The 17882-nt window shown below is 54.3% G+C and overlaps 1 protein-coding gene and 1 pseudogene across 1 annotated transcript; both read left to right on the top strand.

The window, feature by feature from the left end:
* The first annotated feature begins 1549 nt into the window (after nucleotides 1–1549).
* Nucleotides 1550–4215, top strand: LOC138727229 (protocadherin alpha-6 pseudogene; annotated as a pseudogene).
* A 7716-nt stretch (nucleotides 4216–11931) lies between these two features.
* Nucleotides 11932–16762, top strand: LOC138727228 (protocadherin alpha-2-like). Its single transcript, XM_069869517.1, has 3 exons — nucleotides 11932–12098; nucleotides 13411–16057; nucleotides 16700–16762. The coding sequence occupies exons 1-3, from the start codon at nucleotides 11932–11934 to the stop codon at nucleotides 16760–16762; spliced, it is 2877 nt and encodes a 958-aa protein (XP_069725618.1).
* Nucleotides 16763–17882: the final 1120 nt, after the last annotated feature.

Here is a 17882-nt window from a genome sequence, read left to right as displayed (position 1 = left end):
TCGAATGAAGAGAAAGAAAGGAAGGAAGAGTATAGAAGACATACCGAGCATCCTTGACGTTCCCTTTATACACTGGGTTTGGGGATCTCGGCATCCTCGGCGCTCTGGGACGCTGTGCAAGGCTTGACAGAAAGTGTTGAGTAAGAGGAAGGAGGTTTTGTCGGAGGGCACGGCCGAGCTGCATGGCGGGTGAGATGGATTCCTAGAGAAACCGTGATGGGAAAGGAGCGAAAGCAGAGGGGAAGAGGGAAGAGGGGGAAGAGAAGAGTTGGGAGAGAAGTGGGAAGGGAAGAGGAGGTGGAAGAAGGGAAAGAAGAGAAGGAAGGCACAAGAGAGAGAAAGAAAATCAAACCCGAACAAAGCAAGAGGTGGGTAGAAAGACAGAGTGATAACCGATTTTGCTACCATGGCATGGAAACAGTGGAAAGGGTTTGGAAGGAAGAAAGGAGGTAACGGGAAAACAGGAAGAAGCGAGAGAGGGATGACTAAGAAAGTAATTAGGGAAGGAAGATGAGAAAGAATGGAAGAAAACATTAAGAAAATGACAAGGGTGCAAAAAGGCGTTCAATGGATTTGGTCCTTTACAATCTCTCCCTTGATTAGAGTCTCCGTAATTAGCGCTGCTGCTCCGTAATTAGCACCTAGAGCTACGAGTTTGACGGTCTCTGCCGCGGCGCCGGAGGCGACTGGGGAGCTGCCAGCGAGGGTAAAGGAGAGAGAAGGCTGGAAGGGAAAGGGGAAGGTGGAGTGAAGAGTCGGGAACGGCAGGGCAAGAAGGAACAGGAGAAGGAGAAAAGAAAAAGGGGAAGAGAGAATGCGGAGAGAGAGGAAGGAAGACAAGAAAGCAGAAGACGAAAACTTTGCAAAGAGAAAGGGAAAAGGTAAGAAAGAGGGAAAGAAAGGAATGTATGGAAGGAAAAGAACGCGGGGCCGGTGGCGTGGAGCGTGCGAGGCTCGGGAGAAGAAAGAAACGATAAAGGAGTTTACTGGGACGCGCCGACGTTACCTCTGGTGACAGGCGTTGGTTCCTAACCGCCTCGCTTTGTGTCAGGGTCCTGCGGCAGGTAATTAACGATGACGCCCTGTAATTATCGCTGATGGCTCTGTCTTTGATCGTCTTCACCGCAGCGCCGGAGGAGAGTGTTGAGCGATAAAGTGGAGATAAAGAAGAGAGAAGGCTGGAATGGCAAGGGAGAGGGGAGAGAAGAGTCGGGGAGGGCAGAGCAAGAAGGAACAGGAGAGGGAAGAGAAGACACGGAACAAAAGAAAGGAGAGAGTGGAAGGAGAAGAAGAATGTATAGAAGAGCATGGAAGCAAAAGAGACACGAATGAAGAAAGGGAGAGGAAAGACTAAATGAAAAGGAAGAAGGAGGAAGAAGGACTAAAAGTCGGAGAGCGCAGTGCGGTGGGCGCGGGTCTGGCGCTCGGCTGGTGCTGAGCACACGGTGTCGCTGCAGGCTCAGCCCCGGCGGGGGCGGTCGGGGCGGCGCAGAGCCCGGCTGTGAGCGCGGGGGGGCGGCGCGGGGCGGGCAGGAGAGGCGGTCGGGGCGTGCGGGCGGCGGCGGGAGCCGTGCGGGGCCCGGGCGGGCGGCGGCGGCGATGGGCGCGTGTCGGGGGCCGGCGGTGCGGGTGCTGGTGCTGCAGGCGGCGTGGGCGCTGGTCGGCGGGCAGGTGCGCTACTCGGTGCCGGAGGAAGCGAAGGTGGGGACGGTGGTGGGGCGTGTGGCGCAGGAGCTGGGCCTGGAGGCGGGCGAGGCGGAGGCGCGGCGGCTGCGGCTGGTGTCGCAGGGCCGGCGGGCGAGCGTGGAGGTGAGCGGGGCGAGCGGGGCGCTGGTGGTGAGCGGGCGGCTGGACCGGGAGGAGCTGTGCGGGAAGAGCGCGCCGTGCGCCCTGCGCCTGGAGGTGCTGCTCGAGCGGCCGCTGCGCGTCTTCCACGTGGAGCTGGAGGTCACCGACATCAACGACAACGCCCCGCTCTTCCCCGCCGCCCGCAAGAACCTCAGCATCGCGGAGAATTCCCCTCCCGGCTCTCGCTTCCCGCTGGAGGGCGCGTCGGATGCGGATATCGGAGCGAACGCGCAGCTCTCGTACTCGCTCAGCGCCAGCGAGCACTTCTCTCTGGATGTTAAAGCCGCAGATGAAGAGGGGAAATTTGTGTTCCTGGTGCTGACGAAACCCCTGGACCGCGAGACGGTTCCCGTGCACCGTTTGGTGCTGACGGCGAGTGACGGGGGCCGGCCGCCTCTGTCGGGCACGATGGAGCTGGTGATCTCGGTGCTGGACGCGAACGACAACGCGCCCCAGTTCAACCAGTCGGTGTATAAAGTGCAGCTGCCGGAGAGCGCTGCAGAGGGGACGCTGGTGATGCGGGTGAACGCCACGGATCCAGATGAGGGTGTTAATAAGGAGTTTTCTTATAGTATCCTGAGTTCGCTTCCTGCTGGGAACAGAGATCTCTTCACCATTGATACCAAGACGGGCGAGATCCGTCTCACTGGAACCCTGGACTTTGAAGAAGTCCGTTCATATGAGATACAAATAGATGCGAGGGATACAGGATGGCCCCCACTATCGGGTCACTGCAGTGTAGAGCTGGAGGTGCTGGACGAGAACGACAACGCGCCCGAGGTGCGGGTGACGTCGCTGTCGGTGCCGGTGCCGGAGGACGCGTCGGTGGGGACGGTGGTGGCGCTGCTGAGCGTGTGGGACCGGGACTCGGGGTCGAACGGGCGCGTGCGGTGCTCGGTGCGGCCGGCGTCGCCGTTCGGTCTGGTGTCGGCGGTGCCGGGGTCGTACTCGCTGGTGGTGCGTGAGGCGCTGGACCGGGAGCGCGTGTCGGAGTACGAGGTGGAGGTGCGTGCGGAGGACGGCGGGTCGCCGGCGCTGGTCGGGAGCAGGCGGGTGCGGGTGCCGGTGTCGGACGTGAACGACAACGCGCCGGCGTTCGCGCAGGCGGTGTACACGGTGCTGGCGCGGGAGAACAACGCGGCGGGCGCGGAGCTGGCTCGGGTGCGGGCGCGGGACCCGGACGAGGCGGGCAACGGTCGCGTTCGGTACTCGTTGTGGGAGGGCGGTGTCGGGGGCGCGGGGGGGTCGGGCGGGGGTGTGGTTTCGGCGTCGAGCTACGTGTCGGTGGAGGCGGAGAGCGGTCGCGTGTGGGCGCTGCGGCCGCTGGACTACGAGGAGGTGCAGGTGCTGGAGTTCGAGGTGCGGGCGGTGGACGCGGGGGAGCCGTCGCTGTGCGGCAACGCGACGGTGCAGGTGTGGGTGTTGGACGAGAACGACAACGCGCCGGCGCTGCTGCCGGCCGCGGGCGTCGGGGCGGGCGCCGGGGCGTCGGGCTGGGCGTCGTCGGGCTCGGAGTTTTGGGGCTCGTCGTCGGGAGCGTCGTCGGGGGCGCTGTGGGCGTGGGCGGCGTGGGGGGCGCCGGCGGGGCAGGTGGTGGCCAAGATCCGCGCGGTGGACGCGGACTCGGGCTACAACGCGTGGCTGCGCTACGAGGTGCGGGAGCCGCGGGGGAAGGGCCCGTTCCGCGTGGGGCTGTACAGCGGCGAGGTGAGCACGGCGCGGGCGCTGGAGGAGGCGGACGGCCCGCGGCAGAGGCTGGTGATCGTGGTGCGGGACCACGGGGAGCCGGCGCGCTCGGCCACGGCCACGCTGAGCGTGTCGCTGGGGGAGGGCAGCGAGGCGGTGTCGGGTGCGGGGTCGTTGGGGTCGGGGCTGCGGGCGGCGTCGGGCGCGGAGGGCGGCTCGGCGGCGTCGGGGTTGTCGTCGTTGTCTTCGTTGTCATCGTCGACGAACGCGTGGCTGGTGGCGGCCATCTGCACAGTGTCGGGGCTGTTGGTGGTGGCGGTGGTGCTGTGCGGGGCGTGGCGGTGGGCGCCGCGGGCGGGCGCGCTGTCGGGGCACGGGCCAGCGACGCTGGTGTGCGCCAGCCAAGTGGGGAGCTGGTCGTACTCGCAGCGGCAGAGCCGGAGCCTGTGCGTGGCGGAGGGCGCGGGCAAGAGCGACCTGATGGTGTTCAGCCCCAACTGCCCCCCGCCGCCCAGTGCCGCGGCCAAGGAGACGCCGCCGGAGCCGCCCGCTCTGCTGGACACGGTCAGTGCTGCTCCCTCTCTGGCTTGTCGCCCGGGTCCCCGACGTCCCTGTCCCCTTCTGGCCCTTGTTTCCATTGTTTTCTGTGGTCTGGGTGGGCGCTGGTGGGAGGTGGGCTGATCCCTCGGGCACTCTGATCTCGGGGCTTGGCTGGTGCTTCAGAAGTTTAACGGGTTCTTAGGTTGTCCTTCTCCTGTGTGATTCTTCTTGGCAAGAGATGTACGTGACTCAATGTGTCAGCTGATACTTTGGGTTCTCTCCCATGGTGGTCAATTTTGTCCTTTTTTACTGGTCCATGCATTCAGGTGTCTGATTTTGGAATCTAGATTGGCCTGACTTTGGGAATGTGTTGGTGAGAATGGGTGACACATGCAGAGGGTGGAGCACCTTCTGATGGACCTTTTTGCTCTTGTGTTGGGAAAGGGGTTGTGGGAGGGTAGCAGTAGAGTCTGCAGTGGTTGTGTAGTGGTGGGCATCCTGAGAGCAGGTTCCACAGCCATTGATGTTGCTGTGAGAGTTCCTTGCTCCTCCCCAGGCAGGATTTGTAAGAGCATGTGTAGAGGTGGGTGTAATCTTTCTGGTTTTGACTTGCCCTGCTTGTGAATTCTCATAGTCGGCCTCGGTAGAGATGCTGTGTTCTAATACACGTGGTTCATTCTGGTGCATGTGTACAGGCCAAACCCGGCACAGCAGCCAAGCTCTGATCTTCTCTGGGATGAATTCTCCCACCCAGCTGATACTTTGAGTGCTTCTGTGCATCAGTACATACTGCAACGTGCTCCCAGAATGAAATTCACGTGGAGTGGGATCAGAGCTGTAACAGCTGCAATAAGAGAATCTGTGGGAACTATAAACCTAATGTCTATAGAGTTTCCACCTGAAATGACTGAAAAGGTGCAAAGAATTGAGGTTGGCAGTCAGGCAGGTAGGATAAGTCTTCCAAGAACCATTTGGCTTTTCATTCATCCTGATGTTCTTTAATCTGACCACGAGGGAGGGAGAGGCTGTGTGAAGACCTGGGTCATGTTCAGAGTGGTTTCAGGAATATTCCTGCTGTGGAGCAGTGTTTGGGTGTTGTGGCAGTGATGGCGCTCGTGACATTGATCAGGGCCTGTTCATGCATCACAGGGGGAGTGACTTCCAGTGGAAAAATGTCTTGTCTGGCGGAAATGAAGATACTGGGAGGAAGGTGGAAGAACTGGAGAATGTCCACAAAACTTTGAATGTCATTTCCCGTGGTGTGTGTGTCATAGTTTTGCTCCAGCCAGCATAAAGTATCACAAGGCCAACTTTCTCACTCCCCCATTCCCATTGCCTGCAGGATTGTGGAGGAGAATGGAAAGAAAATACATAACTCGTGGGTTGTGATAAACACCGTTTAGCAGAACGGCAAAGGAAAAGAAAATTAATAGCATGATTAATGATAAAAGAATATACAAAGTGTTTAATGCACAGTACAAGTGTGTTGTAAGAGGGTAACTACTCAGCCTTTAGTCATTGTGTAGTGCGTGGGCATCTACAGTACCTTTGAGAGTCATTGAAATTGCTGTTATGGCTCCATGCTCATCCTTGGATGGGGTTTGTGTTAAGGAAAAGAAGGAGGTACGATGAATATATTGATGTAAATCTTAGATATTACTGCCAGTAGATTGTGATAAATGGAGTAGTATGTTAAGTATTAAGTGGTGTTGGGAAAGTGTTCTTTAGGGTAGTTACAATAATACTGCTCAGTTATGCATAGCCCTGAATATTGTTCAATGATGCATTAGTCCTTTCTATGGCTGATGTAAAGCCCAGTCCAGCTGGATCAACAGGTTGTGCAGGAAGTGTCAGACCTCGAATATATATTTGCTTTAATGATAACCAATGATTAAATGGTTAAACTACTTTGAGTGTAGGAATAGGTGAAATATAGAAATAAGTTAGTGGAACTGCTTGAGGTTTTCTTTAAAGTTTTAAAGAATAACTAGGAATATCTCAAGAAAGGAGAAAAGCTATTTTTGTGGTTGGTGGAGAAACATGGAGCATCACCACTGAGGGAGAACCAAACCAAGACAGTGGAGGTGAATTACTGAGGTGGACTTTAAAGCGCAATAATGAAAACAGAGAAGTGAGAGCCCATGGAAAAACAGCATGGAAAACCACCGAGAATATCTGATGCTTTTGTGTGGGCTTTTGCCACTCACGTAGGTGATGACTCAACTCTGAGTTGTTAACAAAGCAAGCCTAAAGTTACCCACTGCCTGGTGGAAATCCTTTAACTGTTTGTAAGCAGGTGTGATGCAGAGATGGGTCTAATGTGTTTGTGCTTCTTGTCCCCTACTTGTGCCCTTGCACTGTTGGCCTCAGCAGAGATGATGTGTCCCTTTGTCATGCTTCACATATGAACTCGAACAACCCAGAAACTTCAGAGCAGCCCAGCTCTGGGTTTTTTATGGTACAAATGCCCCCACCCAGTTGATATCCTGAGTGTCCTTGTGCTTCATCATTTGCCCTGGTTCTCTTGTGAAATACAATCCCTGTGGACTGAAATCAGAGCAGACATAATTCTACTGACAGAATCTGTAAGATGTCTACTGTGCAGCTCTGTGTTGTTAGCAGCTGAGATTGCTGAAAAAGCACAAAACATTCAGGATGAAGTTTAAGGAGGAGTCTGCCAGACACTGTGTGTCTTTGCATCCCTCCAGATGTTGTTTGTGCCAAATGTGAGGGAAGGTAAGAGAATATGAAGGCCTGGGTCACGGACAGAAAGTTTTTTCTTGTTGGGTCATGTTCTTGTGGTGGAGCAAGGACTGGATATTATTGGAAAGATGCCGTGATTGGTGTGGAGTAGGGCCTGTATCACACGCAGGATGATGTTGTGCAAGGAAGAGTCTTTCCTGAGGAAATGGAGATGCTGTACAAAGCGTGGCCTGTGTAATTGGTGAGGAACTGTGTAATGTCTGTTGGCTAGAGATGTACGTGATTCAAGGTGACTATTGGGACTTCAGGGTTCTCTCTCCACATGGTGCAGTTTCCTCCTTTGGTTTCATTCTGGAGACATGATCAAACTGAGGAAGGCATTGTGGACTATTCTTTTTGCAAGTGTGTGGTAACTGTCTTTAATGTGTTCAGGGAGAGGAGTGTGAGCCAAGGTCCGTGTTTGTAACACTTCGCCCTAGTTGCAGAACACCCAGTGCTTCTGTGGAGTAGATGTCATGGGTCACATTGCTTTCACCACCGTTTGGCTTATACTTTCACATCAAAGATTCAATTCCTGTTTCTTTTAGAGTTGTCCTGACATCACCTCTTTCAGCAGTGTTGCCCCCAGATGCACAGCATTTGCATTGGAGATTGCAGAATGCAGAGGAGAGTGTGGAGAGAATGTGGCAGTGGCACCAAGTAGGGCCGTGTCCTGATGTGAAGGGTAATCGTGAGGAGTGGGAAGAGTTGTCTGTGGGAGCTAGAAATGGGTGGGAAACCATGGGCCGTGTGAAAAGACAAGACTGGGAGATGATCTTCTTGTCCTGAAAACATACATGCTAGAGTGGGGAATGGAGGAAAGCATGAGGCAGGATGAGAATGGAGTGATTGTGCCTAGGAATCTTTTCCAGTTTTTGAAGTGTCTGGTATTGCAGGCCTTCTGGATCTTGAGACATTGTGTGGAATTGGAATGTCCTTGGAGTTTATGACTCTCCAGCCCCAGGGACAGTTCCTTGTGCTGGTGCCTGGCTGATGTTGGGGATGTGTTGGTGAGAAAGAGTGACATGAAGAGTGTGGGAAGATGCCTGATGGACATTCTTGCTCTTGTGTTGTGAGAAGGGTTGTGTGAGGGTAGTGCTTGGATGTGTGTTCGTTGTGTAGTGGTGGGCATCAGGAGGGACTTCCACAGCCATTGATGTTGTTCTGATTGTTCTTTCCTCATCTCCTGGCAGGATTAGTAAGAGCACATGAGTAGGTGGTTGTAATTATTCTGTTCTTGACTTCCTCTGCTTGTGAACTCTCACAGTCGACCTCAGTAGAGATGGAGTTCTATTACACATGGTTCATTGTGATGTGTGTGTCCACAGGCCAAACCCTGCACAGCAGCTCAGCTCTGATTTTCCTGTGATGCAAATTTTCTTGCCCAGCTGAAATCTTGAGTGCTTCTGTGTGTCAGCATTTACTGCAATTTTCTCCAAAAATGAAATTCATATGTACTGCGATCAGAGCTTTCACAGCTCCAATCACACAGTCTGTAAGAACTATAAATATAATGTGCAGCTCTGTAGAGTTTCCACCTGAATTGACCAAAAGTTTAGGGATGTAGGAAGACTCTGCTTGTCAGCATGTGTGTTCACATCCATCCATATATTCTTTGTGCCGATCATGAAGGAAGGGGAGATTGTGTGAAGACCTGGGTCGTGATCGAAGTGGTATTTAAATTTAGGGAATATTCCTGTGGTGGAGCAGTGTGTGGGGGTTGTGGCAGTGATGCTGCTCATGGCATTGATCAGGGCCTGTTCATGCATCACGGGGTTCGTGACTTCCAGAGGAGAAAAGTCTTGCCTGATGGAAATGAAGATACTGAGTGGAGCATGGTCTGTGTCATTGGGGAAGAAATGGAGCATGTCTGTTAACACGCAGATCTCCTTTTTATGGTGTGTCTGTAATGGTTTCGGTCCAGCCAGAAACTAAGTACGTGAATACCACTCACTCACTCCTCCCCTTCCCTCACCTGCTGGAATGTGGAGGACAATGGGAAAGAAGAATGTCTCACTCGTGTGTTGGTATAAAGACAGTTTAACAGAAGAGCAAAGGAAGAGAAAAATAATAGCGTGAATAACATTAGAAGAATATACTAAGTGATTAATGCATAGTGTAAGTGTGTTGCTAGCGGGTAGTGCTTCAGCCTTATGATCCTTCATAGCAGCTCATCTCTGGGTATTCTGTGGTTCAAACTCTCCCAGCCCATTGCTATCCTGAGTGTCGTTGCACTTAATCATTTTCTATGGTTCTCTCACGAAACACGTGCTGATGTGTGCGTGTACAGGCCAAACCCTGCACTGCAGCGCAACTCTGATTCTTCTCTGATACAAATTTTCTCACCAAGCTGATATCTTGAGTGCTTCAGTGCATCAGCATTTACTGCGATTGTCTCCAAGAATGAAATTCACATGGACTGATATCACAGCTGTCTCAGCTCTACTGATGGAATCTGTAAGATCTTTACCATGCACATCTGTGTTGTTTGGTGCTGGGATTGCTGAAAAGGCACAAAACATTCAGGGTGAATTTGAGGGGAGAGTCTGCCAGACATTGCATGGCTTTGCATCCTCCCAGATAGTGTTTGTGCAGTGGTGAGGGAAGGTAAGAATGTGCATGTGTGTGGTGGACAGGGTGGATTTTCTTGGTGGGGCAAGTTCCTGTTCTTGAGCAATGTCTGGGTATTAAGGCAGTGATTCCGCAAGCTGTACAGTGTAGGGCCTGTGTCATGAGGAGTATGATGATGAACAGCAAAGTGTCTTTTCTGAGGGTCTGGAGATGTTGTACAGAACATGGACTGTATCATTGGTGAAGAACTGGACAGTGTCTGCGTAGCTGGGGATCTCATTTCCCAGGGTTTGGGGTAGAGGATTCCAAAAGGTAAAACATTGGGAAGACACCCAGTGCAGAGTTGTTTGCCCGGGGTCTTCTCAGGATGTCTTGAAGTTCTGCATATCATAGAGAGCTATTTTTCTTCATGGTGTTATTGGTTGTAAAGACATCAGCCACACGTGCCTTTTAATGACTTGGTTTTGAGGTGGAATGTTATTGCTCCAACAGACACTTTTGCAGATTTTGTCACTGCTGCCAGGCTTCTCTGACCCTCTGCTTGGGTATCTTCCTGCTCTTGGTCTCACTAGGCAGAGTCAGGAGTGCTTTCTGTATTCAAGTTGCTCATAAACCATGCATTTCTGTACTGTGTCCTGGGCTCCTTTGGGTTTTCTATCTACTCTTAGCAAAGACTCCCACCCTTTTGGATTGCCCTTCACTCTCCTTGGCAATGTGTTAGAAATACTGGATGAGATGCAGAGGTCAGAATTATGGCAGCTGTCAGCTTGCAGAGGTTTAGGTGTCTGGCGATCAGTGTAAGAAATGGCTTTTCCATGCCTGGAGGTGGGCTTTCAGGTCTGCCTTTTGATCCCCTTGTGACAGAAGTGGCTCAGGGAGAACCGTGCACTGTTCAGTGATTTCAAACATTTTGGAAAATGAGAGTAGTTTTTTTCTGTGTGGTTTCACCAGGAATCACTGATAACATTAAGAAATGCCCCTTAACCAATTCTGCTCTCCTGAAATGGCTTCCTTTTCTGAAGAAGCAACCAGGGATGCTACAGGTAAGTCAAGACCGTGTCTTGGTAGGCAGGGCCAGGAGAGCTCTCTGTATTCAAGCTGCTGGGAAACCTTGTATTTCAATACATTTTTCCTGGGTACCTTTGGTTTTCTTTTTTAGTCTTAGCAAAAACTCCCACCTTTTGGGTTATCCTTCTCTGTCCTTGGCAATGTGTTGGTATTATAGGATGTGATGTAGAGGCCAGAATTTTGTCAGCTGTCAGGTTGGAGAGGTTTGGGGTTCTGGCCATCGTTGTGAGCTTTTCCCCTCTCTGGGACAGAGGATGATGTTGAGAGAATGTCCTTAGCTTTCATGCCTCCCTCTTGCTTCCCTTGTGATAGAAGCGCATAAGGGAGGAGAGAACACTCTTCAGTGATTTCAAAGCTTTTGGATAATGAGAGTAATTTCTTTCTGCCTGATATCACCAGAAATCATTGTTAATGTTAAGGAGAAATAGCTTTTGGATTAAATTCTATTGTCCTGAATTTCCTTTTCTGAAGAAGCAATACTGCAGGAATACTACAGGTAAGTCAATGGTACCTAAAGCGGGTGAATTTGAGTGACAGATATACAGTTGTTCCTTTTTTTGTAGTGGTATCTTCATGTTGGGTCAATGGAATGTTGCCTTGCTTGTCATACATCTAGGTGTGGATCAGCAAAGCCACCACTATCTGCTCTCATTCCATTCCAGCTGCTTCCAGGAACTGTGTGAGGTGGTGGCAGAAGGACATATGGGAGAGGGACTCCAGTGTCTTTATGGGAGTGGATGTATTGAGCATGGCTGGGATGATCTCATCGAAAATGCCATGGCCTTCCCTTTGTGTCTTTTTCTTGGCTGAGGCAAGTGTGGCTCATGCTGATGAAGGAATTAATCTGTGGGGACCAATGCCCCTGGGTACCAAGGTTCTGTCTGCGATGTGTTTGCAGTACGTGCCTGCCCAAAGGAAGAAGCAAGAACTTGACATTTTGTGTTCACAAGGCAGCAATGTGCTCTGCCTCAAGGTTTCTGAAGTGTGGGATCTGTGGGTGCCCCGTGCTTTTTATCCTTGTTGAAGGATTGATGTGTTGAGCTGTGATAGGTGCGATTTCCCAACTGAAAGATCCCCCATGTGTTATGATGTTGCAGTGCTGTTCTTTGCCATCTGCTGGACTTGCTCTGATATTTTCTGTGTCCTTGAGAGGCCTGGAAGGAGTGTTGCGGCAGCAGTTTGTGTCGCCTAGACTTAGGACAGCAGGAAGGTTGTTCCCCTTGCGGAGAGATGGAGGGCAGTAGGGAAGAGGAATAAAAGCTCTTGCCGAAGGGCTTGACTGTGCTTCATGTCAAACGTGTGGTAGACATGTCAAATATATTGGTGGAGGTGGAAAGGAAAAGAAGAAACCTGTGTGGAAGCAGGAGTGAAGTAAAACTCTGATGGGGCAGAGGAGGAAAGAAAATGGAAGAGTCAGAAAAGAAGAGTGAAGGTGAAAAAAAACCTAAAAGAAACTAAAAAAAATCAGGGACTGCAATGAAAATGCAAGCAAGGAAGAAACAAAGATCGAAGGAAGAGAAAGAAAGGAAGGAAGAGCTGGTAGAAGAGATACCGAGCATTCTTGACGTTTATACACTGGGTTTGAGGATCTCGGCAGCCTCGGCGCTCTGGGACTCTGTGCAAGGCTTGACAGAAAGCGTTGAGTAAGAGGAAGGAGGTTTTGTCGGAGGGCACGGCCGAGCTGCATGGCGGGTGTGATGGATTCCTAGAGAAACCGTGATGGGAAAGGAGCGAAAGCAGAGGGAAAGAGGGAAGAGGGAGAAGAGCAGGGTTGGGAGAGAAGTGGGAACAGAAGAAGAGGTGGAGGAAGGGAAAGATGAGTAGGAAGGCACAAGAGAGAGAAAGAAAATCAAACCCTAACAAAGCAAGAGGTGGGTAGAAAGACAGAGTGATAACCGATTTTGCTACCGTGGCATGGAAACAGTGGACAGGGTTTGGAAGGAAGAAAGGAGGTAACGGGAAAACAGGAAGAAGCGAGAGAGGGATGACTAAGAAAGTAATTAGGGAAGGAAGATGAGAAAGAAGAGAAAGAATGGAAGAAAACATTAAAAAAATGACGAGGGTGCAAAAAGGCGTTAAATGGATTTGGTCCTTTACAATCTCTCCCTTGATTAGAGTCTCCGTAATTAGCGCTGCTGCTCCGTAATTAGCACTTAGAGGTACGAGTTTGACGGTCTCTGCCGCGGCGCCGGAGGCGACTGGGGAGCTGCCAGCGAGGGTAAAGGAGAGAGAAGGCTGGAAGGAAAAGGGGAAGGTGAAGTGAAGAGTCGGGAACGGCAGGGCAAGAAGAAACAGGAGAAGGAGAAAATAAAACGGGGAAGAGAGAATGCGGAGAGAGACGAAGGAAGACAAGAAACTAGAAAACGAAGACGTTGCAAAAAGAAATAGAGAAAGGGACAAGGGAAGAAAGGAATGTATGGAAGGAAAAGGTGGCGTGGATCGTAAGAGGCTCGGGAGAAGAAAGAAACGGTAAAGGAGGTTACTGGGACGCACCAACGTTACCTCTGTCTGGTGACAGGCGTTGGTTCCTGACAGCCTCGCTTGTCTCAGAGTCCTGTAGCAGGTAATTAACGATGACGCCCCGTAATTATCGCTGATGGGTCTGTCTTTGATCGTCTCCAGCGCAGCGCCGGAGGCGAGTGTCGAGCAGTCAGTAGAGATGAAGAACAGAGAAGGCTGGAATGGCAAGGGACAGGGGAGAGAAGAGTCGGGGAGGGCAGAGCAAGAAGGAACAGGAGAGGGAAGAGAAGAGACGGAACCGAAGAAAGGAGAGAGTGGAAGGAGAAGAAGAATGTATAAAAGAGAACGGAAGCAAAAGAGACACGAATGAAGAAAGGGAGAGGGGAGACTAAATGAAAAGGAAGAAGGAGGAAGAAGGACTAAAAGTGGGAGAGCGCAGTGCGGTGGGCGCGGGTCTGGCGCTCGGCTGGTGCTGAGCACACGGTGTCGCTGCAGGCTCAGCCCCGGCGGGGGCGGTCGGGGCGGCGCAGAGCCCGGCTGTGAGCGCGGGGGGGCGGCGCGGGGCGGGCAGGAGAGGCGGTCGGGGCGTGCGGGCGGCGGCGGGAGCCGTGCGGGGCCCGGGCGGGCGGCGGCGGCGATGGGCGCGTGTCGGGGTCCGGCGGTGCGGGTGCTGGTGCTGGTGCTGCAGGCGGCGTGGGCGCTGGTCGGCGGGCAGGTGCGCTACTCGGTGCCGGAGGAAGCGAAGGTGGGGACGGTGGTGGGGCGTGTGGCGCAGGAGCTGGGCCTGGAGGCGGGCGAGGCGGAGGCGCGGCGGCTGCGGCTGGTGTCGCAGGGCCGGCGGGCGAGCGTGGAGGTGAGCGGGGCGAGCGGGGCGCTGGTGGTGAGCGGGCGGCTGGACCGGGAGGAGCTGTGCGGGAAGAGCGCGCCGTGCGCCCTGCGCCTGGAGGTGCTGCTCGAGCGGCCGCTGCGCGTCTTCCACGTGGAGCTGGAGGTCACCGACATCAACGACAACGCCCCGCTCTTCCCCGCCGCCCGCAAGAACCTCAGCATCCCGGAGTTAAACACCGTGCCGGGGTCTCGCTTCCCGCTGGAGGGCGCGTCGGATGCGGATATCGGAGCGAACGCGCAGCTCTCGTACTCGCTCAGCCCCAGCGAGCACTTCTCTCTGGATTTGCAGCGGACTGAAGGGTATCCAGAATCCCTGTTCCTGGTGCTGACGAAACCTCTGGACCGTGAGACGGTTCCCGTGCACCGTTTGGTGCTGACGGCGAGTGACGGGGGCCGGCCGCCTCTGTCGGGCACGATGGAGCTGGTGATCTCGGTGCTGGACGCGAACGACAACGCGCCCCAGTTCAACCAGTCGGTGTATAAAGTGCAGCTGCCGGAGAGCACGGATCGCGGAGCTTTAGTATTCACAGTAAACGCCACAGATTTAGACGAGGGTGTAAATAAGGAATTTTCTTACAATATCGTGAGTTCGCTTCCTGCTGGGAACAGAGATCTGTTCACCCTCGATCCAAAGACGGGCGAGATCCGTCTCACGGGAACCCTGGACTTTGAAGAAGTCTCTTTACACGAGATACAAATCGAAGCGACAGACCAGGGGACACCCCCTCTGTCGGGTCACTGCAAGGTGGTGGTGGAGGTGCTGGACGAGAACGACAACGCGCCCGAGGTGCGGGTGACGTCGCTGTCGGTGCCGGTGCCGGAGGACGCGTCGGTGGGGACGGTGGTGGCGCTGCTGAGCGTGTGGGACCGGGACTCGGGGTCGAACGGGCGCGTGCGGTGCTCGGTGGGGCCGGCGTCGCCGTTCGGTCTGGTGTCGGCGGTGCCGGGGTCGTACTCGCTGGTGGTGCGTGAGGCGCTGGACCGGGAGCGCGTGTCGGAGTACGAGGTGGAGGTGCGTGCGGAGGACGGCGGGTCGCCGGCGCTGGTCGGGAGCAGGCGGGTGCGGGTGCCGGTGTCGGACGTGAACGACAACGCGCCGGCGTTCGCGCAGGCCGTGTACACGGTGCTGGCGCGGGAGAACAACGCGGCGGGCGCGGAGCTGGCTCGGGTGCGGGCGCGGGACCCGGACGAGGCGGGCAACGGTCGCGTTCGGTACTCGTTGTGGGAGGGCGGTGTCGGGGGCGCGGGGGGGTCGGGCGGGGGTGTGGTTTCGGCGTCGAGCTACGTGTCGGTGGAGGCGGAGAGCGGTCGCGTGTGGGCGCTGCGGCCGCTGGACTACGAGGAGGTGCAGGTGCTGGAGTTCGAGGTGCGGGCGGTGGACGCGGGGGAGCCGTCGCTGTGCGGCAACGCGACGGTGCAGGTGTGGGTGTTGGACGAGAACGACAACGCGCCGGCGCTGCTGCCGGCCGCGGGCGTCGGGGCGGGCGCCGGGGCGTCGGGCTGGGCGTCGTCGGGCTCGGAGTTTTGGGGCTCGTCGTCGGGAGCGTCGTCGGGGGCGCTGTGGGCGTGGGCGGCGTGGGGGGCGCCGGCGGGGCAGGTGGTGGCCAAGATCCGCGCGGTGGACGCGGACTCGGGCTACAACGCGTGGCTGCGCTACGAGGTGCGGGAGCCGCGAGGGAAGGGCCCGTTCCGCGTGGGGCTGTACAGCGGCGAGGTGAGCACGGCGCGGGCGCTGGAGGAGGCGGACGGCCCGCGGCAGAGGCTGGTGATCGTGGTGCGGGACCACGGGGAGCCGGCGCGCTCAGCCACGGCCACGCTGAGCGTGTCGCTGGGGGAGGGCGGCGAGGCGGTGTCGGGCGCGGGGTCATCGGGGTCAGGGCTGCGGGCGGCGTCGGGCGCGGAGGGCGGCTCGGCGGCGTCGGGGTTGTCGTCGTTGTCTTCGTCGTCATCGACGAACGCGTGGCTGGTGGCGGCCATCTGCGCGGTGTCGGGGCTGTTGGTGGTGGCGGTGGTGCTGTGCGGGGCGTGGCGGTGGGCGCCGCGGGCGGGCACGCTGTCGGGGCGCGGGCCGGCGACGCTGGTGTGTGCCAGCCAAGTGGGGAGCTGGTCGTACTCGCAGCGGCAGAGCCGGAGCCTGTGCGTGGCGGAGGGCGTGGGCAAGAGCGACCTGATGGTGTTCAGCCCCAACTGCCCCCCGCCGCCCGGCACCGCGGCCAAGGAGACGCAGCCGGAGCCACCCGCTCTGCTGGACACGGTCAGTGCTGCTCCCTCTCTGGCCTCTCACCCGGGTCCCCGACGCCCCTGTCCCCTTCTGGCCCTTGTTTCCATTGTTTTCTGTGGTCTGGGTGGGCGCTGGTGGGACACGGGATGAGTCCGAGGAGTCTGTTTGCTGGTGGGTTGACGGGTGCTTCAAGGGTTTATTCAGACTTGGCCTCTGGGTCCTTGCTAAAGCCCTCTGGGTGTTCATTTTGAGTGGGGTAAATAAGGAAAGATCGTGCCTTAGGTAGATTTTCTTTTTTGGATCTAAGATTTGGTGTTGTGGGTGTGACTTGTTCTCTCATGAAATAAATCGCTGCTGATAGGGATGAATGCTGCAGCGCCATTGGCTTTTGAGATACTTTTGCTGGTCTGTAGTATTTTCAGGGGAGCATGCCGCAGGGCTGCAAGAGGTGCAGTCTGTGCTGGTGACAGTCCTCACAGTGTTGTTTAGTGTCTTCTTACGTTTGCTGACTGCTGTCTGTGCTGGTATCCAATGTGTTATTTTTGTTGAAAACTTCGTTGTCCTTCTCCTGTGTGATTCTTCTTGGCAAGAGATATACATGACTCAATGTGACAACTGATACTTTGGGGTTCTCTCTCCTTGTGGTGCAGTTTCATCCATTTTTTTCTGGCCCAGGCATCCAAGTGTCTGATTTTGGATGAATTCAATATCGACCTGATTTTGGATATGTGTAGGTGAGAATGGGTGACATACAGAGGGTGGAGCACCTTCTGATGGACCTTTTTGCTCTTGTGTTGGGAAAGGGGTTGTGGGAGGGTAGCACTAGAGTCTGCAGTGGTTGTGTAGTGGTGGGCATCCTGAGAACAGCTTCCACAGCCATTGATGTTGCTGTGAGTGTTCCTTGCTCGTATCCAGGCAGGATTTTTAAGAGCACATGAAGAGGTGGGTGTAATCTTTGTGGTTTTGACTTGCCCTGCTTTTAAATTCTCTTAGTCGTCCTCGGTAGAGAAGCTGTGTCCTAATACACATGGTTCATTCTGATGCATGTGTACAGGCCAAACCCTGCCCAGCAACCCAGCTCTTATCTTCTCTGGGATGAATTCTCCCACCCACCTGATAGTTTGAGTGCTTCTGTGCATCAGTATCTATTGCAATGTGCTCCAAGAATGAAATTAATGTGGAGTGGGGTCAGAGCTGTCGCAGCTCCTATCAGAGAATGTGTAATGGTTATAAACCTAATGTGCAGGTCTATAGAGTTTCCACCTGAAATGACTGAAAAGGTGCAAAGAATTGAGGTTGGCAGTCAGGCAGGTGGGAAAAGTCTTTCAAGAACCCTTTGGCTTTTCATTCATCCTGATGTTCTTTAATCTTCTCATGAATGAGTGAGAGGCTGTGTGAAGACCCTGGTCATGTTTAGAGTGGTATTTAGGTTTAGGGAATATTCCTGCTGTGGAGCAGTGTTTGGGTGTTGTGGCAGTGATGGTGCTTGTGACATTGATCAGGGCCTGTTCTTGTATCACAGGGAGGGTGACTTCCAGAGGAGAAATGTCTTGCCTGGTGGAAATGAAGATACTGGGAGAAATGTGGGAGAACTGGAGCATTTCCTCTAAACTTCAGATCTCCTTTCCTATGGTGTGTCTGTCATGGCTTTGCTCCAGCCAGCAATTAAGTACCACAAGGCCACTTGCTCGTTCTCTTCCCGTTGCCTACTGGAATTTGGGGGAAAATGGGAAAGAAGATGTGTAACTCGTGGGTTGAGATAATGACAATTGAGCAGAACAGCAAAGGAAGAGAAAAATAATAGCATGATTAATGATGAAAGAATATACAAAGTGATTAATGCACAGTACAAGTGTGT

The sequence above is a fragment of the Phaenicophaeus curvirostris genome, chromosome 15 (assembly GCF_032191515.1).
Source record: "Phaenicophaeus curvirostris isolate KB17595 chromosome 15, BPBGC_Pcur_1.0, whole genome shotgun sequence".
In the NCBI taxonomy this organism is placed as follows: domain Eukaryota; kingdom Metazoa; phylum Chordata; class Aves; order Cuculiformes; family Cuculidae; genus Phaenicophaeus; species Phaenicophaeus curvirostris.
The sequence above is the reverse complement of the archived record's forward strand: the minus strand, read 5'-3'. Positions and strand labels throughout refer to the sequence as shown.

Coding starts and splice junctions, on each gene's coding strand:
- LOC138727228 (XM_069869517.1), top strand. CDS start 11,932: ATGAAAATGCAAGCAAGGAAGAAACAAAGATCGAAGGAAGAGAAAGAA. Junction 12,099..13,410: donor GGCTTGACAGAAAGCGTTGA/GTAAGAGGAAGG, acceptor GTGTCGCTGCAG/GCTCAGCCCCGGCGGGGGCG. Junction 16,058..16,699: donor CACCCGCTCTGCTGGACACG/GTCAGTGCTGCT, acceptor TTTCTGGCCCAG/GCATCCAAGTGTCTGATTTT.